The 26,895-nt window shown below is 48.0% G+C and overlaps 1 protein-coding gene across 1 annotated transcript in view; it reads right to left on the reverse strand.

Moving 5' to 3' along the window:
* The window catches only part of MTCL2 (microtubule crosslinking factor 2), an 870,692-nt gene that overhangs the window by 690,488 nt on the left and 153,309 nt on the right, over window positions 1–26,895 (reverse strand). Inside the window, exon 2 of the mRNA XM_078652323.1 lies at window positions 11,331–11,489. Within this exon, the coding sequence (XP_078508449.1) occupies window positions 11,331–11,489 (159 nt within the window). The remainder of the gene's footprint in view (window positions 1–11,330; window positions 11,490–26,895) is intronic.

Here is a 26,895-nt window from a genome sequence, read left to right on the forward strand (position 1 = left end):
ATCGGAATAGGCCATGATGTGTGTGATTGTGTGGGAATTCAACAAGTAGTGGAGCCGTACAATGCCATAAAAAAAGAGTACATAAAAAACAGTCCCCATTCCCTCCCCCCTCCCACAACAGCATCCCCAACCAGCATCGACCCCCCCCCCATCCCAACCACCCCTCAAGTCCCAGTTCCAACAGGGGACATTGAAGAACATTGCAACCACGTTGCACAGAGTCTCGTGTTAGAGTTCACCTGGTGGGTGGCGTCTAGAGGGCAAACCAGGTGCTCCTCGCGGGTGCGAGGGTGTTCGGGAATAGAATCTTAGGTCCAGTCAGACAGTTGAAGTGGAATGGCCCGGAAGCCTAAACATGTTTTATCAAACATTAGTATCCGAGGCTAGGGGACAAGGCAGACATGAAGGGCCGGGCTCGGGGTGTGCCAAATTGACACTGAGTCGAGGCTCACGCATTTAGGTTCCTTGTCCCGGGCTTCTGTGGTGATGAGGACTGTAGCTTCTTGGAAAGGGAGGCCCCCGCCACTGCAACTTGGAGTCCGAAGTTCTGTTTAGAGTGCGCGATCAGCCGAGTCGGGGGCCCGACAGCATGTCACGTGTAGGCCAGTTACTCAATGTCCGAAGCGCCGCCGTCAACTGCGTCTTGTCTCATAGGGGACTGCTGCCCTCCGGATGATCGGGGGAGGGTTTTGATGAAGTCTTGGGCGTGTTGCGGGTTCGTGAAGAAGTGTTGTTTCCCTTGGGCAGGGACTTTTAGTCGAGCTGGGAACAGCATAGCGTAGGGGATACCAAGTTGTTGGAGTTTCTTTTTAACTTGGAGAAACTTGCGTCTCTGTTCCTGCACAGCCATGGTGAAATCCGGATATATGGAGATTTCTGTCCCTTTGTGAGAGAGGCGGCCTTTCTCTCTGGAGAGGCAGAGGGCAGTGTCTCTGTCGCGATAGTTTAGCATCTTAGCTATTATCGGACGAGGAGGAGTCCCAGGGGGAGGGCGGCTCGTCAGCGACCAATGTGCTCTCTAGTCTACGAAGATCGTCGAGAATTCCTCTCTACCAAATAAAGTTATAAGCAATCGCTCTACATATTCCTCCATTCGTGCGGTGGATTCTGGTATCCCTAAAATGCGGGGGTTGCTTCTCCTTGAGCGCGATTCCAGCTCCTCATTTTTGGCGGCTATCACCTTCAACACCCTATCCATTTCAAGTGTGCGAGTTTTGGAAGCATTGGTCGAGTCCTCCAGGTCAGAAATGCGCCTTTCCGCCTCAGTCAAGCGATCATCGTGCTTCTCGACACTATGCGTTAATCGACATGGAGTCAATTTTAGATTCAATAGAGCTGGATTGCATCGAAAGCAGCAGATCCTTTAAATCAGCAGTTGAGGGAGTCGAAGTGTCGGCCTATTCCTCGTCCGGGCCCGGGGGTCTTCCTGGTGTCAAAGGTGAGCTTCGGCTGCCTGCCGTCTGGCTTCTCCATCCTCAGCCGGCAGGAGGGTCTACGGGCTAGTGGGAGATCGGAGGGATCCGTGTCTTCTCCTGCTAGTTTAATTCTGCGGGCGAAGGATGGGTGGACGCCTGCGCGTGTAGTTCCTGTCTGGTTGGAGGGTATGTCTAGCTTCTCGTGTCCCTCGGCGCAGCCCCCATATGTGTGCCCCACTCCCGTTCCCTCTCCTGGTGCTCCGCGTCAGACCAGCAGCCACGGTTGGTAAAGACTATGAGTGGGCGCAATGTTATCGAGGCCAAGTTGTGGGTGCTTACTCCGCCCCAGAAGCGAGCAGCATCTCAGCCGGCCCCAATGTGTCCCACCACTCCTGGGTAATACCGCCACGCCCGAAATGCAGTTTGTGTAGACACCAAAGGGCGCGAAGTAGCGGACGCGCGATGGCACACGGGCCGTAGGTGCAGGCACTTCAGACCAGGGGCCAGGCAATGTGGCTGTCGCAATATAGCTGGTGGGCCGTGTCGCTAGGTCCGGCCTCCCCTCCTCGTCGGCGCTGTTACGTAGATGCCGCTGCCACCGGCTCGCAAAGCGCTCCCAGCTGCAGCGAGCGCTCAAGGGTGTGCGTGGTCAGCAAGTATCGGCAGCGGGAGGGGGCCGCAGGTCGCGGAGGGCGGCCAGGCAACCCCAGCACACCAAGACCCACGGTCATAAGAAGCCAGCCCCTTTCGCGGAGAACCGTGGGGGATCGGTTGATCACAGATGCGGGCCTTCTCTCCCTAATATCTGGTGGGTTGCACCTAACAGTCAAACAAAAGAAGGAGTAACCACTAGCGGTACTGAATACCTGTATAATTATTACGGTATTTTGGGTTGCATGCCCTGCGACCCAGTATGGGACAATCCTTTGTCCTTTGAAGACCCCTCACTCACCAACCTAGTTGGTGACATTCTTCATCATCGGGGTCCCACCCGGACAGCCGAATGCCATCCAGGTGTGCTGCGACACCGGATTACAGTGGAGCGGGTTATTGGTTTTTATATGTGATAAGGGTAGAAATGTGTGTTTAAAAGTTGCCTCAACACTGCCCACTCAGAGACTTTATTCTGGAGTGGTTGGACAACCATTAAAATATAAACAGTAGTATTTACATGGGGCACCTTTGCCTAATTATGTAGGCTGTGGTGTCAAAAGAGACGTGTTAAAAAGGAGGGAGGTCTACATGTTTCAACCTACGTGTGATTATAGAGGTTTTCGTCAGGACCAGGTGTAACTTAGGCTGGGTGGTATACACACGCTAAGGTGTATCCAGTCCTAGCCTAAAGTGCAAGTAAAATCACAAACAGGTGATTTGTGAAAAAGGTGTTGCTCTCCGTTTAGTTTCGATTAAAACCTGTGGAAAGAAAAGGAAACAAAGGGGGGATTGTGGTAAGGGCATGCAGGTAACGTACAGACATAAAAGTGTGACTAGTGCACAGTATCTGTTCCAAGTCTCCCCCGACACCGACTCTGCCCCCCGCCCGCAGCGCGGTCTCTGCCGCAGCGGGCGGTCAGGAGCGCAGCAGGTCTAGTGTACAGCTGCAGAGGACAGCAGTTCACAGGGAGGAGGCTCCGCACACGGGGGCTCCGTAGCCCGGATCCTGCCCGACTCTCACCTCCTTAGCCGCGGCAGGCTCGCCAGGACAGCGCTCCTCTTACACAGTGGTGGGGGGCGCCCCCTATGCCGTGGCTCCCACGCAGCCTCTCCTCTCCGCCTCACGCCCCCCACGGCAGCCACGGCAGCCAGACCCGGAGCAGCCGGGCAGCCCGCAGAAGCACAGCACGGCAGAACGGGGGCACATGGACCAGCACCAGCCCGGCAGAGGGGGACAGCCCCCGGCCCACTCACAGCGTCCAGCAAGTCTTTGGCTTAGCAGCAAGACCCAGCCAGGTCACCTGGCAGCAGCGGCGGACCTCCCCACAGTAGCTTCACCTCCCCACAGTAGCTTCACCTCAAGCAGTCCGTCCGGCCTTCATCTTGAGCAGTGCGAGCCCAGGGCCGATGGCCGCAGATAGTGCGTCTGCAGGTTGGGAATGGTCGATATTCCGAGCCCGGGCAGCTTCTGATATGTTATCAGGTCATATGTGGCCGGCTTTGTAGATTAAATTGTCTGGATGGCCAGGATTTCAACAGGATGGTCGCCCGAACTGCAGGAGCCTTACGCAAGTGTGGCCATCTTGCTTGGTGCCCTCTAGCGCCCCCCAGAATTAGCATATTATGAAGAAGAGTGGGTGGAGTTCCTATGGCACAGGAGGGGGAGGAGCGGTTCCCAAATGTCTGTGGGGCATGACCATGCAGGCATCAATTCCCAATAGTATGTTAATTGCCCCTGACAACACACTGCGTCTAGCAACCAAGTTTGTATGAGGGAGCAGGACGCTGGCCCCAGTGCATGGCCACTCTGCACTTAGCTAATCGGAGGAGCATAGCAATAAGTCAGCGGTCACAACCCGGGACATCTTTGACATAGCCTAAGAGGGCCACCAGGAGGGTGCGGGGTAGGCAGTGGCCAGTGATTGCTTGTATAGTCGAAAGGAGAACGCTCCTCCAGTACTCTGCCACCATCAGACATCCCCATGCCAGATGTAAAAAGTTGCCTGGGTGATGCGCATCTCAGACATCGTGCGTCATTGGTAGGCCTCATTTTAAGTAGTTGCGCGGGGTGCGGTACAGTCAGTGCATGAATTTGAAATACATCAATCTTAGCCTGTTAGGTGAGAGAGTTGTCGTTTGGTTACAGCAACAGAACCATTGTGCATCGGTTAGGAGAGGGACATTGTCTGCCATCCAGGCAGTGTGAGCATGTGGGATGGATGCCGGTGCAGAGGTCTGCATGCTGGAGTAAGGTTGGGATACTAGCCAGCGTGGTGATGTGTTTGTGAGTGTAAAGTCAAGAACTGGGAGTGTCAGTGGAGGGGCCGAAAATGTGTTATGCAGTGCATGGCAAGTAGCCTGGAGCTGATATAAAATAATTTCCCATATCATTGGATGTGAGGCTGTGTGGGTCTCAAAGAGTGGCATGAATTGATCTCCTGGATAAAGGTCAGAGAATGCTGTGAGATCATGACCATGTGGAAGGACCCGCGTCGGAAAGGAAAGGCAGTTGTGGGTTTTGATCGAGTGGGACTGATGGGGAATAAAGATGGTGGAGTTTTGGACTATCCCAGGTCCATCTCATGCTGCCTCCATGTCTACTTCTGTTCAAAATACCTTGTATAGTAAATAGATAGCTGTGGTGAAACGCTATGGCGCTACCTGGTCCGCCTCAATGACCATGTGCGGCTGGAAGGTGTTGGGTGCAGCCAGTAGTACAAGTATTGTGCCTAGGCACCGAATGCATAGAGAAACATGTCTGGCGGGCCCAGACCACCCGAATAAGCGGTAGAGTTAGGATCTCCCAGGAGATGCTGGGTTGTCTACCCACTCATGTTAGTGTAATGAAGCTGGAGCGCAAACAGCAAACAAATCGAGCGGTGATGGGGATGGATAAGTTGAGGAAGAGGTATAGAAATGTGGGGGGATGATTATTTTTGCTCTTGCTATCCGCCCAGAGATGGACAGCGGCAGACAAAACAAGGATGGGATTTCGACCTCGAGCCAAGACATAACACGCCCATAGTGAGCTCTCCAAAGTTCGTCAAGATTGAGGCTGAGTCATATCCTTAGACATCGGACCAGTTTGATGCCCATTTGAACGGGTATTATGTAGGGAAAAACAAGGTATCGCCCATGAGAGGGAATAATATAGATTTTGACTAGTTGATTAGTATACCTGAGAAGCCGCCAAATCAGATGATCTTGCAAGTCAATGGGGCCAGGTTTACCTGTGGTTTGTGAATGTAAAGAGTGATGCCAACAGCATACATCGAGATAACTAATCCACTGGTGTCGAAGTCAAGGTCTCGATGTGCATGAAATTGCCTGAGTTTAGCCTCTAAGGGCTTGTTAGCCATGGCAAATAAAATGGATGACAGTGGACAACCTTGTTGTGTCCCATGGCTAATTGAAACTGGGACAGACAACATGCCATTAAGCTGTACACGGGCGGTTGGCTGGATAAAGAGGAGCTTTATCTGGCCAATGAATTGGGAGCCGTGGCCCATTCCTCCTAGTAATAGAAAGAGATAAGGTCATTTTTGGGAATCGAAAGTCTTGATGGTGTCAAGTAACACGGTCACGGCTGAAACCTGAGGGTCTAAATGGTGCAGGACCTCTTATTTGGTGCACAAATTATGGGAAGCAGAGTGGCCTGGGGTGAATCCGGTCTTATTACTTTAGGTAAAAGAGAAGACGACTTGCCAAAATCTTAGCAAAAATCTTGTTGTCTATGTTGATCATAGATAATGGCAGTAGGAGTCACAATGTTGTGCAGGTTTCTCTGGCTTAAGAAATGTCACTATGACTTCCTCGCAGAGGGACAGAGGTAGAGCGCCATTTGCTAAGGATTCTCAAAACATTGCTAGCATATGAGGTGCAAGGGTGGATATGTACTCCTTACAGAGCGCATTGGTTAGACTATATAGGCCCTGTGCTTTATCACCCGGGAGATTGCAGATAACCCCCGTAAGTTCTTCTAGAGTGATGGGGGAATCAAGATAGTCCTGATGGAGGAGGAGGAGCTACGCTAGCAACCAAGATGGCCACTTAGGCTCCCGGCTCCGCCGACCTCCGTATCCTGCCAGAAGATCCTGTCAATAATGCTGATTTAACGCCCGACCTCCGCATAGATGAACCGATGCTCACTCCGATGGCGCAACTCCGAAAAATTAATTTGCCTGGGTGACGGAGCTGCGTCGAGTTGAAGTTTGCGGGCTAATCCAGCAGGAGAGCCAGGGCCTCGAGTTTTGACCTGGCCGTGTCGTAGTTGAACAACATCGGCCGTGAGTGGCAGTCAGGGTCCGGTCCACCGTAGTGGAGGTTTTTTCTTCGCCCAATCACGACGGCGCTCAATTTGCCTGACCAACATTGAGGGAGGAGTGACGTGGCACGACAGTGACCGGGGGTGGAGGTCCCTGTCCCGCGGACCCCGTGTGGCCCGGCCGGGGTTCGGTGAGTCGGGGCCTTCGCTCACGAAGCGAGACACATATTGTTGCCGCAGAAATCGATCAGTCTCCTCCGACGCCGTCCGGTCCGCTCCTGTCTGTTTCCCCCCGAGGTAACCGGTTCCCCGGGGGAGGTGATCGATACCGTTGCTGAGCGTGAAGAAATGGACCGGATGGAGAGTGAGCCGTCGATAAAAACGATATTGGCAGCCATCGGGGCATTGCATTCACATGTGAATGCCCTGATTCACAAAATGATGACGGGCTTATCGGCGATGGAGTGTGGGGACCCGGACCCTGTTACATCTCAGGTATTACCACAAGTTACGATTTCAACTACGACCCTCTTGATCCTGAACGAGGACCCCGTGCGACAAGAAGAGCAGCAGCCCTTGGTTGGTTTCCTGGAAAATCCTGAACCCAGTGTTTTGAACATATTGGCATACCTACCATCATCGCTGACTTTGGGAAAATCGATTTGCGTCCCCTTCCCGGAGAATCCTGTGGGTGATTGTCCTTGGACTTCTATACTATTCCTTCCCTCTTTGGTGACTTTCCGATCTTGGAGAAAACTATATTGGGACTTTCCGTCCGTGAAGGAGTGTTCCTATGCTGCTGAAGTTCTTGGCCACTTGCTGACTTTGAATTGTACTGTACTGCATTTATTCAGACTCTTTCTTCACTTTAATTCTCCTGCTAAACTAATGGTTCGGAAGGGCCAGGGCTGAGAGTGATCGACTGTAGCTGGTATTAAGACCTCAAGGGATGTAGAATTTGTGGCTGTTGGTCTCACGGGAGGTTGGGCGGTGCATTACGGCTCCCCCTAATTTATCCATTGATGATTATAGATATTATTGACTTTTCATCATGGGGGTGCTGGTCTCTGGCAGGGGGAGAGGGGACCGGGAGTTTATATGGAAATGCCCTCCTCCACAGTTTCTCTTTTCTATTTTTAGAATTTAGTTAGTTGGGGCGACAGGCACACTGCTAGTGGGGGTTAGGCGATAGCCGTTGCAGGGGTGCCGGGTGGGGGGGATGGGTTTTTTGTTTTCTTTTTGTTATCGCTCATATGGTTTCCCTTTTTTTCACTCTCTTTTTAGTTTTTCCTTTACTAGTAATATTGGCAAAATATCCTGGTTCTGTCTTTTCGATTCCAATGTCTGGTTGCCATGATTCTTCTGCTGTTTTGATTTTATAGGTGGGAAGGTCTTGAGGGTCCGCATTTAAACTGCTTATCGATTGTAATGTTGCAAGTCTTATTTCGTATTCTTTCGCGCTGGCCCTTCAGAGATTCTTCTATTGCTCCACGTCTATCCTGTTATCGCTCCTGTTCACCCTATTATCAACATATGTATGTATGGCACCGGATATGTCTATTACTTTTTTCTTGTTTTAAAATAATAAAAAGATTTATAAATAAAAAAAAGATAGTCCTGAGGGGCTCGGTCTAGCCAGATGAGCTGTAGATATTCTAGGTATGCCTTCAGGTAGCTATCTGATTCAAGCGAGGTAGCAGTGTAGAGGTTGGCGTAGATGCAGGTCACGATGTCAAGTATGGCTTAAGGGGAGGATTGAAGGACATGTGGAAGTCCGTGGCCCGCGCAGCAGCAACGCAAGAGTCCTAACCGATCGGCCTCCCCATAACGATGGGCTGTTGTTTCGCAATCCAGTTTATCTTGAATTGAGCCATTGAGGCAGTATTTTTGGAACAGAAATACTCCAGTTTGAGGACCCAAATTTCCCACTTCAGCAGGGCAAGTCATCCTTGGATAATTTTTAAGACGGGCAATTGCTTTGCAATATATGCGTCACGAATAACCACCTTGAAGGCTTCTTAGAGTGTGGAGGGAGACTCTATGAATCCATTTAGTGTGTAAAGTACTCAGATATTTCCTTGCAGATCTATTCACGATAAAGCGAATCCTGCAGTGCCTGCGGGGCAGGCAGTAGGAGAAAGCGCGGGGATCTGACTGAGGGATAATGAGCTCCATCAATACGGGGGGGGGGCATGATCGGAAAGTGTGATGGGTAGGTGTGATATTTTAGTGACCCAGGTCAGGGCACCGCAAGAGGTCAACCAATAATCGATCCTAAACCATGCGTTGTGACCTGCCATGACACAGTCTGTGCACCATGCGTGTGTGTCGCCAAACATCCTATCAGTAGCTGTCGTGGATGATAGTGTTGAGGGTCAGTGCTGCGTTAGGGTGTGGGCACCTAGATGTTCCTGACCAGTCCACCTGGTCTTTTAGCACGACATTGAAATCTCCTCCCAATAGTATGGCCCCTGGGTCAAGGCTGGAAATGAGCCGCTATACTTCAGAGAAGCCAGGCCCATCATTATTGGGGCTGTATACTGCTGCTAATATCACAGGCTTATGTAGTGTCCCGGCTACCAGCACGTAGGGGCTGTTTTCAGTGCATAGTACTCTTGCATATGCCGCTGCAGACCCTTACGCAGAAGTGTAGTGATGCCCTGGGTGTAATTGGAATATAGTGAAGTGCATGTCTCATCGCATCCATCTACAGCGTTCTTCATCCCTTGCATCAGGACCATTTCCATGGGAACCTATTCCAAAAGAGATAAAGTGCCAGGAACTGCGTCACCTGTAAAGGTAACTGATTCTGAGTATCTCGCTGGTCACCCTGACTGACTTCCTCCTAGAATTGGCTGCCTAAAGTGACCGCAATACAACCAGCCCAACTTTTTGGTGATAAAGTTTCTAACTGCTAAATTAATTGAATTTGGCAATTCTTGGTCACGGTTGAGTGAAATGTTTTGATTTACTATACCCTGTAAATTGTACATCTCCTGAACCCTCCAGTGGACCTTTTTCGTTGTGGTGTCTAAACATACATAAAAATACAGTCTATTTTTATAAAATATTCCTTGAATGTCTTGTCGAATTCTTCTTCAGTTGTTTTGGTGATGTTAAAAGCTTTACGTTTGGCCCTTTGTATATGCCAAGGTGCTCAGAGCCACAGCTACCTAGGGTTGAGCTGAAGGTTTGACAAACGAAACCTACTAGTCCTAAAGGGGTTGGTAAGTGTACTACACAACCAAACCTTTCAATACATTCCTTACAGTTAGGCTGAGCCAGGAATAGTTTATTTTTCACGGCATTGTGTCAGGAATGATTTGCATCCTGCCAAGATCTTGAAGGAGGACAGGAAGGGACAACTGAATTGGTAGGTGGTCGATCTGCAGCAAAAGAGGTAGCCTCCCACTTAAATCAATAGGTTTGACAAATATGGAACAAAATCCACATAATTTGTGCAGAGACACCAAGCAATAGATCTGGTTAGTGGGTCTCCTTGGGTAGCTGGATCGAAGTCCTTCCTGACTGCAAGGTTTTAAGACTGTCTGTTCTGTGAGAAGAGGAGTCACAAGTTATTTAATGCTAGCTGTATGATGCCCCCGCAGATTTATAGATCATTATCTTTCCTAGCCAATTCAAACCGAATGCTCTCCTATCCTTGTAACATGAGACTAACTAAATTTGTTATCAGAGTTCAATATCTGATGCAAACCTTTTATGTTAAGGGAAGTCTATACTTAAATATAAGACCCACATATGGCTTGAAAAGGCCAAGAGATGAACATGCAGGTAGAAGTATGTAATCTACAACGGAGAAATGTAACCTGCCGGAGAGCACAGGATGCAACATGTCCATTCAAGGGGGGGGGCACCCCTCACATACCAGATGGGGTTTGGAGGAGGAAGGATGTGACCTGACGTGTATTAAGCAGTATGCCGGGGGGGGGGGGGCAGTATGCCCCCCTGCACAAGGGCACAGGAAGCAACAAGCCATCCACAGAAAAGTGAAGGAAGCAGTATGTCACTTGCCGGAGAGTCCATAACAACAGGTCATAAACAATCACGCAAAAGGCGGCACCCAAAGCTAGAATACAATTTGTGCACAATTTTCTGCATTAATTTTTAACATGGCAATGTGGCCTCTATTTTCTTTAACAAATGTTTGGAAATTGTTTAGACAGTTCTACAACACATTTGAAGTAAGGTCTTGATATAATTGCTTTTTAAGTTAATATTTTCAAAGAGAAAAATACAGTTTTGGGTAGCCTCCTCAGTATTTTATATGAAACGCCAACCATGTCAGTAAAATACTGGCCAGGTGGCAACCCTGAACCTTGACAACTGTGAGGGTTCAAGAAACAGCGTCTCCCTCTGGGGTTGCTGGAAGCCAGCCATAACAAGCAAAAGGAAAAAGAAAGCAGTTTGTAATTCAAGGTTAAGGCATGAAGGACTAGGTTACATGCAGCAAGGGCACCAATTGGGTGGAGGTGCAAAAGGAGGCAGTAGGTCACCAAGAAAGGATGCAGGAAAAAGCATGTCACATACTGGCTGGTTGCACCGTATGTCACTCACAAGAAGCCACATGGCAGCTGCACGAATGTGAAGTACACAGAACATCAATGGCAGGAGGAAGCCAAACACTGTTTGTTAACCATAATCGGACTATGGCCACTAAATGCAGAATGATACCTCTTGGATTACTGGTATTTCAAGGTTTTCCAGGTTTTTGTTGAACTAAGCTCTATGTCACTGACCAGACTTCCTCTCCCTGCACTACATGTTGTAACCCCAGCAGTGTACATCCCCTGTCCATGCTTTACATGTCTGGTTTGTATCATCTTCAAGCTACAAATTATCAATCTTGTTCATGAGTGCACATTCAGTCTCCACACTTCTTTTCTCAGAGCTGCTTCACCTAAATCCACAAGAATGCATGCTGCACAGTTGTATTTTCTTGATAGGGCTGCGCATTACTGAAGTATTCTTCATCTCACCTCCTTAAGTTTATCCATCTCGTTAAGCAGCACTTGCTTGGCCACCTCTGTCTCGATGAGTCTCTGACGGAGATCTTCGTTCTCCTGCTCTAATTTAACCTTCATCTTTTCCACAAACTCCAGTTCATTGTGAAGCCGAACAGACACGTCTTTCGCCACCTGCAAAGACATGGAGCTGGTTATCAATTAATTAAAACAGCAAGTGCAACTTTAACATGGGAGGCGCAAGAAAACAAATGAATAGGATAAAAAGATGAAATATACACTGAAGTTAATATAAAAAACACAGTTATCAATCAATTAGTTTAACACTTTCGCTGTCAGCCACCCACCCTGGTGCCACGCCGTTTTGGGCTATTTAGGGTAGTTCGCTTTTAGGCCCCCATAACATTTTGTCCAAATAAGGTATCCAAGCCAAAATCACGTCCTTCTGTTCCAACATCCTGAGGATTCTAAAGGTATCCAGGTTTGGTGGAATCCCCTGGAGGGTAATGAGAAATTAGCCACAATACAGATAGATTATTGGGTTTTTGGGATAATTGGTAAAAAAAAGTGCTGCAGAAGAAAGCATCTGTTTTTCTCTGCAAATGGCAACAACAAAGGATTTGTGGCGCATCTTCCCAGCTTTCAGGAACAGGCTGACTTTTGTCAGAAAACCACAATTTTCTACAAAGTATTGGTATTTTACTGGGACATAGCCTATTTTCCCTGTTTTTTGGTGCTTTAATTGTCCTTCCAGTTAGTGGTAGAAATGTGTATGAAACCAATAATGATTCCCGAAAAGCTATACCTTTCTTAAAAGTAGACATTCTGAATTCAGCAAGATCCTTCAAGGTTTTCTTACAGAAAATAACAGGAAATAAGAAGATATTGGAACAGAATTGAAAAACACAGGCATTTGATCCTACATTTTGACCTGTAACTTCTTCTAACAATGGTAGATTTTTGAAAGCAATATACAGTTACATCTGAGGGCCGTTTTGATTGCGGGGATATATAAGGTTTGTAGCTTTATCAAGAACCCAATTTACCCAGAGCCAAATACTGAGTTGCACTTTGCAACTGTTTTCCATTGTATATCGGGTATATAGCAATTTATTTGGTAAAATCTGAAGAGTGAAAAATAGGTATCAAAGAAACCTATGTATTTCTAAAATGGCAACAAGATATGGAGTTTAGAAACAGTTGTGTGCACCTCTGCATTTGTACCCATATAAGCATGTGAAGTAGAGGGTATTTTTCAAAATGACTTATTTTTCTTCACACTGTCTTACATTTAGAAGGTATCTATGCATAGAAAGACTAATGGTAACACTTGTTCTACTATTCTGTATTACCCTAAGTCTTACGTTAAAAATGGTACTTCACTTGTGTGGGTAGGCCTAGTGCATGCAACAGGAACCAGCCCAAAATGCAACATGGACACATCACATTTTGCCACTGAAATCAGATTTTTTTTTTTTGCAATGTGCCTAGCTGTGGATTTTGGGCCCAGGCTTAGTCGGCACCTAGTAAAACCTAGCAAACCTGTACATTTTTTAAACCTAGACAACCAGGAGAATCCAGGATGGGGTGTCTTGTGTGGCACTCACAAGGTTCTGTTACCCAGAATCCCTTGCAACCCTCAAAATGTATCTAAAATCAAAAAACACATTTTCCTCACATTTCTGTGATAGAAAGTTCTGGAATCTATGCCACAAACATCCAACTACCCAGCATCCCCCCCCCAAGTTTCCTGATAAAAAATGGTACCTCAGGCTTTAGAGCATGGGATCTCATTGGGATTTCACAAGGGATGTCTGGGGCGGGAACCATATACGCACCTTTCAGGACCTGCAGATCCGGTACTCCATCCATGCTTACCAGTTTTACCGCTACCTGAAGGTGCGTCATGCCCTACACTCTCATATATCAGAGGACACCTCCCTGCCCGAATATAGTTTGCCTGAAGCCCAGGTCATGACCGGCAACTTGGGGAAGGGTGGGATCTCCCGCATCTATTGTTCCCTCACAAATAACCCCCCACAACTTCCTATCCCACTTCAGGGGCAAATGGGAGGGCTGGCTTGGGTCCCTGGATGATGTTGATTGGAGAGACGCATCAATGGCTCCTAAAACAGTCACAGCAAGGCTCCGACTAGTCCAAATATACTATCTGCACGTTGCCTACCTCACGCCGGTCCGGTGCGTTTTCATTGCACTGGGCTCCAACCTGATGCATCCTGTCGCTGCTGCGAATACCCCCAGGCCGATTTTTATCACATGGTATGGCTTTGTCCCGAAATCCCGCTCTATTGGGAGTCAATAACAGGGGGCTCACTGAGGTCCTGGGTTAGGTGGTTCCCCTTAGCCCAATGAATTTGCTCCTGGGTATTACAGAGGGAATGTATGGATCCAGAGCTGACATTTTGTTTCTAAAGCTATGATGGTGGCCAAAAGAGATATTGCAGCCAACTGGCTGAATTCGACTGCACCCACCATGATGCGTTGGCGCAGGGGGGTGGATTGGTGCGCTGCACAGGAACGGCCCATGTATGAGGCCAGAGGCTGCCCAAAGAAGTTTCGTAGAATGTGGGGCAAATGGGTTGGGGTGGTAGAGGCTTGATAATCTCATAAGATCACTTATGGACTGGGGCGAGTGCGATGTTATCTTCTTCTTGTCTGTCGGATTCTGTACACTGTTGTACTATTCTCCTGTCTTTTCTTTGCACTGACAACTGTACCAATGGCTAGTATTGTTTTCTGTTGTTTTTCATAAAGTCAATAAAATTGATTATTAAAAAAAATGGTACCTCACTTGTGTGAGTAGGTCTAGTGTGTGCGACAGGAAACTGGCCAAAACGCAACATGGACACATCATATGTTTCCAGTGAAATCTTATTATTAATTTTTTTTTGCAAAGTGCCTAGTTGTCGATTTTGGGCCCTAGCTCAGCTGGCACCTAGGGAAACCTACATTTTTTAAACCTAGACAACCAAGAGAATCCAGAATGGGCTGACTTCTACGGCTCTCACCAGGTTCTGTTACCCTGTGGGGAGCCGAAACTTGCACCCGCTCAGCATTCCTCCCCCACCCCAAAGTCTCCTGATAAAAATGGTACCTCACTTATGTGAGTGGGCATAGTGCGTGCTACAGGGAAGGGCTCAAAACCTATTGTGGAGACATCAAAATTATCTATCGCAAAACTACCTGGTTTTGCAAGGGTGGCATCTGCATTTCTGTTCCAGGGCTAGGCGTCCATCTAGTGAAACACAGATATTGTTGGAAACTAGACATCCAGAAGAACCCACAAATGTGCGATGTGCGTAACTCCCCCATCGTTTTCCTACCCAGAATAGCAAACAAAACTCAAATTTAAGTAAAGAATAAAAATCAAGGTGGCCAGGCAAGATGGCAGGGTGGACGTAATTCACCTCAGCTCTGTCGTCCCTTGGCTGTCTGCGGAGCTCCTAGGTGCAAGTTCGACCCAAAACTCATCCGGAGTGAGAGGGCTGAGGTACGGAGTAGTTGGTGACTTATAATTTGGAAGTCGCAGGATGTTTTTCGCACCCCTGAGATCGAAGTCGGAGCGGAGTGGCCAGTCTTCAAAATAGCGGCGGCGCACGGGGCTTTCGTTCAGCGCCGATCGAGCACCAGCGGAACCGTGTAATTTGGAACAGCGGGCGGTGGCACACACCGAGTTCTCAAGGCGGAGGAGGCAATTTGCGGGAGCGGCGGAAAGGACAACAGAAGGAGCGAAGAGCTGCCCAGACCCGTGACCGGAGGCTGCTCCCGCAACCCCTCAGAGGAGGCTACAGGTAGGAAGCTCTCACTTGTTGTGGCTGGGAACCCCATTGGCATAGAGGGTCCTCCTAATATATAATTTGGTATCCCCACGGTGGACCCTAAATGGCATAGATGCAGCGCAGGGCTGATTTAGAGCCGGGTGCCTGACACTAAGATGGCGGCCACCGTTGCCAAATACTGCAAAATGCGGTCCACAAGAAAGAGGGAGTGCATGGGAAGTAAGAGCAGCAATCCCCCTTCAGGGGTGTTCAGAGAAGCCTGCAACAAGTGGACTGCCACTCATGAAGACACCACTCAGAGTAGCAGTAGTTCACAAGTTTTAGATGTGTGAATTGGATGCTGTGGGGGTCAGAGGGGCAGTCGGGTGTCCCAGCACTGATGTGACTGTAGGAAGGTGGAATCTGACTATATGGTTACCCCCACTTTTTGCCTTGTGTTTTGCTGGTTTTCGACTTAGTTGGACTGGGACCCTGCTATTCAGGGCCCCAGTCTATCTGCTTTCTCTATAAAATGGACTCCATGTACTTTAGGTACATACCAGATTGGTTACTGGGCCACCCTTGTGAGCCCCTGTATATGGTACCTTAGGTACCCAGGGCATAGGTGCAACCAAGGCCTACCAGGGGCTGCAGCATGTATTATACCACCCCAGATTAGCCTTCCAAACAGACACCACAGGTCTGCACCTGCAGCCTGGGTAAGGTGGTGTAATCACCCCTTACTTAGATATAGGATACCTATATCTATCTATCTATCTATCTATCTATATATATATATATCTATTTATATATATATATATATATATATAGACACATATTAACCTACAAGTCACTCCTATGGCAGGCTTTGACAATCCTGGAGGCAGAGTGCTTAGTTTTGTGTGAGAGGGTGCCCTAGCATGAGCTGAGCCCCTCTGCAGCTTTCGGAACCATCTCCTTATAGCTGTTCTATGATATAGCCATACCATATACTCTTAAGTGCATTATAATCCTTGCGGTTAATGCTAACTTTGGTTTGGCTTTATCAAAACATGTTGTGTAAGGTGTCAAACACTTTGGAATACTACCACTCCCGCCAGTCCTGGAGGCGGGGGTAGCATTCCACCCTTCTAGAGGGAGAAGACATGTAGTTACTGGTAAACCTGGTTAAAGTTAAACAGAGCCTCAGCATCACAAAATGGATGCTGCTGCCACAGACACAAGTCTGCCGTCCTGCTGCTGGACGAAACTCTGGCAGGGGAGGCCTGGACAATAGGTTTCCTGTCCAGGGAGGTGCTGGCACCCCCGAGACAGGCTTTAGTGTATTGGGGTAGGGTGGGTTGCATTCAGTGAATGCTTTTCAAACACTGCCTGGGGAACACTAGGTGCTCCATGCATTTCCCAGTTCAAACCGGCTGCTGGGGCACTCAGCCCCAGCTCTTGCATCAAGGAGTGACCACCCTGTTCAAACAGGCACCAACTGCATCTTTGCCGGTCTGCCTTTTCGAGGCTCCCGCCGGATGCCGAAGAATCTGCGACACAGGACATGGACTTCCAGACATCTCTGAAGCTGACCCGAGCTCCCAGCAAAGCTGAGACCCGTAGCTGACACGAGAGACATGGGACCAGAACTCCTGGACATCCTGCATTTTGCAAACTGCCCCTACTTCCCGAGGTATTCCGAAGTTGTGCACTGGGGTATTTGAAGCCCCTGCCCCGAGCACCTTTTGCACTGAAGCTCACACTCCACGAGTGTCCCGTGGGCCCGCTTTGTGCATTTCAGCTCAACGCGCCTTCGCGGTTCCTAGTCCGTTGGCTAGTGAGCCCCCTCGAAGGCCAATCTTTGATTCAGTGAGCTTTCCTGGTTGCTCTAGGCGTGCTCCCACTTCTCTCCAAAGGAGGCGTCCTCCAGACCTTGCCGGTCTGCACCGAAGCCAATCTGGACATTCTGCATGGATTGTGTTTGCCAAGGCTTGTTGGGTCCAATCTGGATTCCGACACCGCAGTCAACTAGATCCTTTGTGGGACAGCTCGAATCCAGCTCCTGGTCATCATCGACGCCTCCTGGACCCCGTGGCTGAAGAGAAGCTTCACCTCTTCCCCTGAAATCACCCGACATTGGCTGGCAGCTTCCCATCGCCATCCTGGTCACTGGCTAGCGATCCAGACACTGTCCCTTCTGCTTTCAGGTTCTTCAGATCTTCGATCCACCGGACACTTTTCCTCTGGTCGCCTCCAGCACTTCTTCGCAGCCCTCCACTGGAATCAACGACGAAACCAGACACCAAAAGACACCTATGCACCCGGTTTCCCTGTGTGAGGTAACACAACTACTACAATGCTCCCGTGGGTCTTGACTCTCGAAGTGTCCCAGTCTAAAAAGGGTTCCATCGTAGTTAACCTAAAAGTGTCCTTAAACTGTACATTTGTAACTTGTTTGTTCTCCATAGAAAGTCAATGGTAACCCGCTTCTGTGTTTAGACACTGCACGGGTCTCCTGTGGGCCTCCTGCATCCTACCCTTTGGTGATTCTAGGTAGCCCCAGCGATTCCACAGGCCCTAGGCCTGCTTTCTATTCCACACGTGGTTCTTATACCACTATTTTAGTATATGGTTTGTGAGGCCCCTAGGGCATAACGTATACTGTGCAACTTATCGTGTACTAATTAAGTTCCTTGTATTGTACTTTTACCTCTGACCTCATAAAGAGTCTAGAGTGTTTAGAATAAATACATATATATATATATTTGATATATACCTTGTGTGGTGTGCTTTCATTTGATCATTCAAGAGATTATAATTGGTAAAACAACTTGCTTAACTCGCCTCTAAGTCTTAGGCTGAAGGCTGCTCTCCACAGCTACCACTAGGATAGCTTTCTATAAGGTTTACTTTACAACCTACCATCAATAAGGGTCGTTTGGACTGGTGCAAGGTGCCCACTAGAATAGTGGACATCATAGATCAGGCCAACTTCTCACATTGGTGTGCAGCATGTGGGATTACAGCTTGCATTGTTTTAGCAAATAATCTTGAGAATATCATTTGAAAACTCACTTCAAGGTACCAGTAGGTACATATAAATCAAGACTTATAATACATAAGTTCTACTGAACTTAGAAGTTGTAGGTGGTAAGGGCTTAGCACACCCTGACTACAACCCTTAGAGAGGTTCTAGTAGGAAACCAAGTAGTGTAGGTAGGTGCGCACACCACACCTCACTAGTCATGGTTTTAAAGGCAGGAGCTAGTGTATCTGTAGGAGAGTAGGATCTGCTTCCTATGGTCACCCCCACTTTTTGCTCTGATATGCTGGTTTCTCGACTTTAGTGTGGCTGTGGGCCTGCTAATCAGACCCACAGCCCAGCTGTTCTCTCTCTAAATTCATACCATGTACTTTAGGTACATACCTAATTGGGTATTGGGTCACCTTTGTGAGCCCCTGTAGAGTGTACCATAGATACCCAGGGCATAGGTGCATCCAAAGCCTACCAGGGGCTGCAGCATGTATTATGCCACCCCTGGCTGGCCATCCACATTGACACAACTGGCTGATCACTCAACTGGGGCAAGGCTGTGTAATCACCCCTTGCTTAGGTATAGTATCCCTATACCTACCATTACATATAGACACGTATATACCTATAAGTCACTCCTATGGCAGGCCTTAACAATCCTGAAGGCAGAGTGCTTGGTTTTATGTGAGATGGTGCTCTGGCATGAGCTGAGCCTGTCTGCAGCTTTCGGAACCATGTCCTTATAGCTGTTCTATGATATAGCCATACCATATACTCTTACGTGCATTATAATCCTCGCGGTTAATGCTAACTTTGGTTTGTCTTTATCAAAACATGTCGTGTAAGGTGTCATACGCTTTGGTATACTGCCCCCTCGCCAGTTCTGGCGACGGGGGTAGCATTCCACCCTTCTAGAGGGAGAAGACATGTAGTTGTAGCTTTACCCGGTTAAAGTTAAACAGAGCCTCAGCATCACAAAATGGATGCTGCTGCCACAGACACAAGTCTGACCTCCTGCAGCTGGGAGCCCTTCCAGTGAGGGAGGCCTGGACAATAGATTTCCTGCCTTGGGAGGTGCTAGCACCTCCCCAGACAGGCTATAGTGTATTGGGGCAGGGTGGGATGAATGAAATGAGACACTGCCTGGGGCACACAAGGTGCTCCATGCATAGCCCGGTTCAAACCAGTTGCTGGGGCACTCCAGCCCCAGCTCTGGCGCGAAACTGGACAAAGGGAAAGGGGTGTAACCACCTCCTTCCCTGGTCCCACCCATAGGAGGGACCTAGCAGGTAATCCAGCCCCTTTAATCAGTATAAAGCTAGGAGCTGAGTCTAGAGACTTTAGATTATCCTGAACTGAAACTCTGAAAGGAAACTCTGGACCTTCGACATTCTACTGCAACTAGAAGACTGAAGAATCTCCCTTGTGGTCAAAGAGTGACCACCCTGTGCAAACAGGCACCACCTAGCGAATTGCCAGTTTGCTTTGTCGATGCTCCCGAAGGATCCCGACGACTCTGCTTCACAGGACTAGACTTTCAGACTTCTCCAACCCCGACCCACCCCTCAAGCAATGCTGAGACCCGTGGCGGACACGAGAGACGTGGGACCGGACACCTGGCCATTTTGCTCTTTGCAAATTGTGCAGCTTCTGAGGCGTCCTCGAAGTTGTGCATTGGGACTTGAGAAGCCCCAACACCGAGTCATAAGTGCACCAAAGCTCTGCCCTCCACACTCCACGAGTACCGCGTGGGGCCTGCTCTTGCATTTCCTCTCGACGCGTCTTCGCGGTTGCTAGCCCCCTGGCTAGTGGACATCTTGAAGACTCCATTTTGAAACCACACTGCTTGCCTGGTTGCTCTGGGCTTGCTCTTGCTTTCCTGTAAAGGGGAAGCTCCACAGACCTTGATGGTCTGTACAAGAAGCCGATCTTCACTTCCTGCGTGGATTGCCTTTGTCAAAGCTTGTTGACTCCAATCCGGAAGTCAACACCGCCAACAGCGTGAGCCTTCGTGGGACAGTCCGTATCCCGCTCCTGGTCGTCGTCGACGCCTCCTAGTCCACGTGGCTGCAGAGACAAGCTTCACTTCTTCACCTGTTTGCAGTTCGACATCAACTGGTTCCTTCCTGGTTCCTTCCTGGTCACTGGCTAGTTACCCAGACTCTATCCCCTCTGCTTTCAGGTTCTTCACGTCTCCGATCCACCCTTGGATCCATCCGGACATCTTCCTTCTGGTCGCCTGCAGCATCTTCTTGCAGCTCTCCATAGGAATCGACGACGAAACCCGACACGACTTCACACCTATGCACCCGGCTTCCCTGGGTGAGGTAACTAGAGTACTCCGGTGCTCCCGTGGGTAATAACTATCCAAGTGTCCTGTTCTAACTGGGTTTCCCCGCAAGTCCACCCGGACTGTCCAAAATCAACTAGTTTCTAACTTTTATGTTCCCATTAAAAGTCTATGAGAACTCGCGTGTGTGTTTAGACACTGCACACGCATCTTGTGAGACTCCTATTTCCTACCCTGTGGTGGTTCAGCGTAGTCCCAGCGATTCCCTAGGCCCTAGGCCTATTCACCTGTTCTGAAGTGGTTCTTATACCACTTATTTAGTATATGGTTCGTGAGGCCCCTAGGGCAGAATTGTATTTGTGCAACTTATAGTATGCTTATTGAGTCACTTGTGCTGTATCTCGAACTCTGACCTCATAAAGAGTGCAAAGGGGTTGTGTTAGTAATAAATACATATATATTTTATATATACCTGGTGTGGTATCCTTTCATTTGGTATTTAAGGGGTTATTATTGGTAAAACAATTGGCTTCACATGCTCTCTAAGGTGTTAGCCTAAGACTGCTTTGTCCATGCTACCACTAAGATAGCTGGTCTATAAGGTTGACTTTACAACCATCTTATAAGGGTTGTTTGGACTGATACAGGGTGCCCACTAGAATAGTGGACATCACATATCAGGCCAACTTCTCACATCAATGCCTTTGCAGGTCACACAGCCAGTGAAACTGCAATGCAGTGAAGCACCACATCCATGTACGTATTGAGGTCTGAGGGTGAACGTTGGCATGATGTTAGGCAGGAGGTGCTAGACATGCAGAGATCTGTTTCTGCAGAAGGACTTGAGCAATGGTCTAAAGAAGGAACATTGGATGATGAGGGTTGTTGGCGAAATAAAGACATGACCAAATGGAGACTTCCCACAGCCTATTTACAACCTATGATTCATATGGCACATGGGCCGGCACATGTTGGAGCGTCCTCGATAACGAAATTGCTTATGCAAGTTATTGAGCATCCAGAAACTGCTGGCATAGCTAAAAAGACATTACAGTCCTGCTTGATTTGTCTCCAGTACAATCCTGGTAAAGGGACATGAACTCCTACAGGAGGGTTTGCTACACCAACTGCACCTTTTGAAGTTTTGCAAATGGATTACATTCAGCTTGAACGCTGCAATAATCTGAAGTATGTTCTAGTAGTGGTATGTGCCTTCAGTAAGTGGATAGAGGCGTACCCTACGAAGGATAATACAGCTTTTACTACAGCAGAGGTGTTTCTGAAAGAATTCTTCCCCAGATTCGGTGTTTGCAAACTTTTATGGAGTGATAACGGACCCCATTTTTTTGGGCAAATTGTTGAATATGTCCCGAAAGGATTAGGGATTAAGCAGAAGTTTCATGGTGCCTTCTATCCACAATCAGCAGGGCTAGTGGAGAGCTACAGTGCTATTTTCAAGCTGAAGCTAGCTAAAATTCAGGCTTCCACATCCTTGAAATGGCCTGATGCACTACCCTTGGCATTGTTGTCCATTAGATCAGTGCCACATTCACGATCTGGTCTTACACCATATGAGGTAGTATTTGGAAGGCCTATGAATATTTGGGGAATTCCTAATCCATCCCCCATACATGATGTACCATGTGTTTTGATGAGTGACTACCTATCACATTTGCCTGACAGTTTGATTTCTATTCATCAACAGGTTCGAGAAGCTCTTCTTGACAGGTCTGCAGGTGAGAGCAATGGGTTTCAGCCTGGGGACCATGTAATGGTCCGATCCTTCCAGAGGTCGAGCAGCTTGGAGCCCAGGTGGCTGGGCCCAGAGCAAGTACTCCTCGCGACGAGAACTGCAGTTCGAGTGACGAAAAGGAGAATCTTTTAGTATGTTTATCTAGGGACCTGTATCGATACTCCTATTTTCTGACCCTTGTCCGGTTATTATTCACTAATGTCCATACAACGGCACAGAAACCCGTTTTCAGATTAAGTCATAGCGCATGCTGTCACATTGAGCAAGCACTATTCCTCCAGCCCCCTAGAAAGCTCACCGAGTTCTCTAAACAAACCAAGCCTCCAGCAAACCTGGGAAATCCCCACTGCTATTGTTTTGATTTCGTTCGAGAACTCCTGTAAAGAATGTAAGAACGACCAGTTCTTAATGACATCTTTTATTGACGTCTTATGTCCATCCTTACGTCAAACCCGGCACCTTTCAGGTATAAATATACCGATGCTGCCCTAAGCAAAGACACGGTGGTGATGAGCTTGGAGCAGTGACTACTTGCCGGAGAGCCCAGCTGATGCAGGAAGCCCACGGACGCTGCCCCTCCCTCTTGACGCGCTGAGAGAGACGCTGCCTTTTCTCCTGCCGAGAAATCCAGCTTCCAGCGTTTCCAACTTGCCCTTGCGGGTAACTGGGATACCGAGTCCTGAGACAGAGATACCAGACCTCCTGCCTTCTAAATCCCAGGTACTGAACTGACTAACCCCTTACAGAGAATTCTTGAGTCAGATTCTTGGCAAAACAAACTTAACTTAAACTGCTACTTACTTACTCCCTCCCACGTATTAGGCTCAGGTCAGGTACACCGGGGTAGGCGTAGTTAGAAGCACCAGTTGAGTACGATTAGTCAATGTATATATGTATGTATATCTTTTATCCATTTTAAAGGATCATATGGCTAAGAAACCATATCAATGCTTTTACAGTATTATTTTATAATCCTGCTTTTACTGTATGCACTTTACTTAACCTTAAGTATTGCTACTGTAGCGATTCATTTCTCTTGTATGAGAAAAAGAGACTGATCAATAAATAACACCTTTTATTGAACACGCCCATCTCTTCTTTCTCTACAATCTGGTGGAACTAAGTATGCACGTACTGACTGAGTATAATAGTTGTCTTTTGTTTTCACACGACTCCGGAGATATACTCTTGATTAGGGAGAGCAAAGTTGTCATGTTCTATGGTTGTCAGAACCTTAATCCCTTCTTGTCTATCCAGGGAGGTTAAACTCCTCCTCGCCTATTCGAGAAAGTTTCTAGTGAACTCTGAGCTAGCTGGCACACAAAACTTAAGTCTAATATCGACAGTAGAAGACCTAGTTAACCTCTGTCCTACGTCTATACTATTGAAGATATTATTACAATGCGCAGAGCCTATTGGGATAATAGGAACTACACTACAAACTGGGTTCATTCCACCCATTGCAAAAGAGTGCTGTCTACCCTGGTGAAACCTGCTTCCCTGATCGACCATTGAGACATTCGGGACACGGAGAAAGGCCAAGTCATATCACTTGAAGAACCTGTAAATGTAATGAACACTTATATAGCGTTCCTATCACTCCAAGGAGTATCTTGGCGCTCAACCAATCCAGATGAAATAGATTGGAGGGAAGAAGGCAGCTCAGTGGAACATACTTTACACTAGTACTCTGCAAGCGGCATCTGTGAGGGAAAACACCCAGGTTTTTAGGGCTTTCCTAAACTGGTTTTCATGGGACAATGACCGAAGGTACGGCGGAAGCTTGTTCCAGGCCTTAACACCCAGAACAAAAAGAGATTTCCCTCCTTTAGTTGCCAGACTAAATCTGGGGGTTATTAGCAGGTTCTGACTAGCAGACCTCAAACAGCGGGTAGGATGGTACCGTTTAAAGCCAGTGGACAGATATTTGGGCCCTTGCTGTTGAAAGGCTCTGAATGTAATCAGAAGAATCTTAAATAGGAGCCTTTTGCCAATTGGTAACCAATGAAGCGCATTTAGCGCGGCCGAAGCAGATGACTTGCGGGGCCAACGTAGCACCAGCCGGGCAGTTGCATGCTGGACCATCTGTAGCCTGTGGAGTACGGACTTATTAGCTCCAGCATATAGGCGATTACAGTAGTCCAACCTCGAGGTTATTAAGGCGACTGCAACCGTTTTCCTGGCTGACAGAGGAAGAAGGTCAAAGAACTTCCTCAGAGATTTAATTATGTGAAAGCACATACCAGCTACGGCCACCGCTTGCTGTTTAAAAGACAGTTGGTCATCAAATTTGATGCCCAAATTTCGGGCAGACGAGATGGTATTAGGGGGGGCTTCAGCATCATCAGGCCACCAGTGTTTCGGGGAAAATAGATTTTGGTTGCCGAACGGCAGGATTTCCGTCTTGCCGGAATTGCATTTGAGATGATTGCTGGTCATCCATTCAAACGTAGCCGTCAAGCAATTTTTCAGGTTTTCCTCGGCACCAGGCAGTTCCCTATCCAGCACCAGAATGAGCTGCGTGTCATCAGCATATGATATTGTGCTAATCTGAAATGACGCAATTAGCTCAATCAGGGGTACCATGTATAGATTGAAGAGTACAGGGCTTAACCTAGAGCCCTGAGGGACCCCAGAGCTGATGACTTTAGCTTCAGACTGGAATGGGCCCAAAACTATGACTTGGCGTCTGTTGTTAAGAAAATTTCTGAACCAAGCCAGAGCCACCCCTCCTATTCCTGCGGTAACCAGCCGGTCCACTAAGATGGTATGTGAGACCGTGTCGAAGGCTGCCGAGAGGTCAAGTAAAATCAGGACAGCCTTCTTTCCCTGGTCCATGGCCATTTGTAGGGTCTCTGCTGTGAACAGCAGGGCAGACTCGGTGGAATGTTTCGACCGAAACCCTGACTGGTTTGGGTGTAAGATATTATTCTCCTCCAGAAAGTTCATGAGTTGACTATGAACGAACTTTTCCGCCAGTTTTAACACCAGTGGGAGCAGGGAGATAGGACGCAGGTTGGAGAGGGTGGTCGGGTCAGATAGGGCGTTTTTCTGGAGAGGCTTGACTGCTGCGAGCTTCCATTCGTTGGGGATTTCTGCCGTGGCTAACGAGGAGTTTATGATGCTGTTGATGGTAGGGTTAACCACCTCCACTAACGCCTGCAAAACTAAAGGTGGGCAAGGAACAAAAGAGGATCCAGATTTACTGACCAGAATGGCTTTAAAGGTATCCTCAAGGGAAACAGGGGCGAATGAGTCAAGGCGAGGAAACCTAGTTAATGTCTTCTCCCCCTCTATCCGTTCTAAATTCCCTGAAATAGAAGATACCGGAGGAAAGATCTTCACAATATCGAGAATCTTATGTTCAAAATAGTCAGCAATCGTATTGCAAAGATTTTGAGACGAAGGGATCTCCTGCGAAAGGGCTGATGGATTAGTATAAACATTTACTATTTTGAAAATTTCTTTTTGTCCGTTACCCGCAGTAGATATAGCCTGCAAATATTGGGCTTTCTTGGCTAACTTAATCCCTGCATGGTATTGCCTTCTGGCCGATTTGTAGACATTGCGGGCGGCTACCTCATAGTTCCTGCGCCACCTCCGCTCTAATGTTCTCACTTCCCCTAGTTCTAATTTCAGGGCTGGCGAGAACCATGGAGCACTCCTTTTGCTTTTGGTGACACCGGAATTATTCTTGCCAGTTGGACCTAATGAGACGCCAGCAGTTGCTATCCAATCACAAAATTTCTGATTGTCAGTGGAAGTATCGCCCGTAAGAACGGGCGTGCTTTCTTTTAACATTCCTACGAGATCAGGTCTACTGGATAATTTCTTCCAATTAGGTTTATGATTATCATCAGGTCTTCTATTTTTTGTAGTATTTGCCGAGACATTATATTTCAACGGAATGAAATAATGATCGGACCAGATTTGAGGACAGGGGGGTTTAACTATTAACCTAGTCGAATTGGAGCAGATGCAATCCAATAAATGTCCTGCTATATGTGTGGGTTCTCGATTGAGGAGAGTGAGGCCAAGAATATTGATGATGTCTGTAAAACAACCTACTCCTGGCTCTTTAGGGGAGTCTAGGTGCAGATTCAGATCCCCTAACACCGTAAAATGGGAGAATCTAAGCGCCGGATCTCTCAGTGCATCTCCTACACTTTCTAGGAACTCGGTGGGAGACCCAGGAGGGCGATAAATAAGGGCACCAGAGAAGGTGAAGGAGTCATGGATACCCAAACAAAAGGCCAAGGCCTCTGCCCCTTTGATGTCTACCAGCTACATAGGTGGAACATTTGAGTGAGTTGCGGTAAATAATGGCCAGCCCCCCCCCCCGTTGTTCCCTCATATCCAGACGCTGTATCAGAAAGTTCTGAGGAAGAGCTACAGCTAAATCAGGGTTACACCAAGGTTTCAGCCATGTTTCCGTAACCAGGAGCCAATCTAAATTAGTCTCCACAATCAGGTCATTAATACTTTGGGCATTTCTACAGAGTGATCGGGCATTAATAAGTCCTCCTCGCAACACAGGAGATTGTGAGGGCACTTCCGGGGCAGACTCTGGAGTCAGCATAGACTTACACTGACCACAACAACACACGGGTCCATACCAGTTGTCAGGGTTTAAGACCTCATGACAATGCATATGAGGCAGGTTATGGGAATACAGTAGCTCCCTAGACATACCTGAAATATCGTTACCGTTACGAGGGGCATGGAGCAGCGCAGAGTCCCCC

Source organism: Lissotriton helveticus, chromosome 7 (assembly GCF_964261635.1).
Source record: "Lissotriton helveticus chromosome 7, aLisHel1.1, whole genome shotgun sequence".
In the NCBI taxonomy this organism is placed as follows: Eukaryota; Metazoa; Chordata; class Amphibia; order Caudata; family Salamandridae; genus Lissotriton; species Lissotriton helveticus.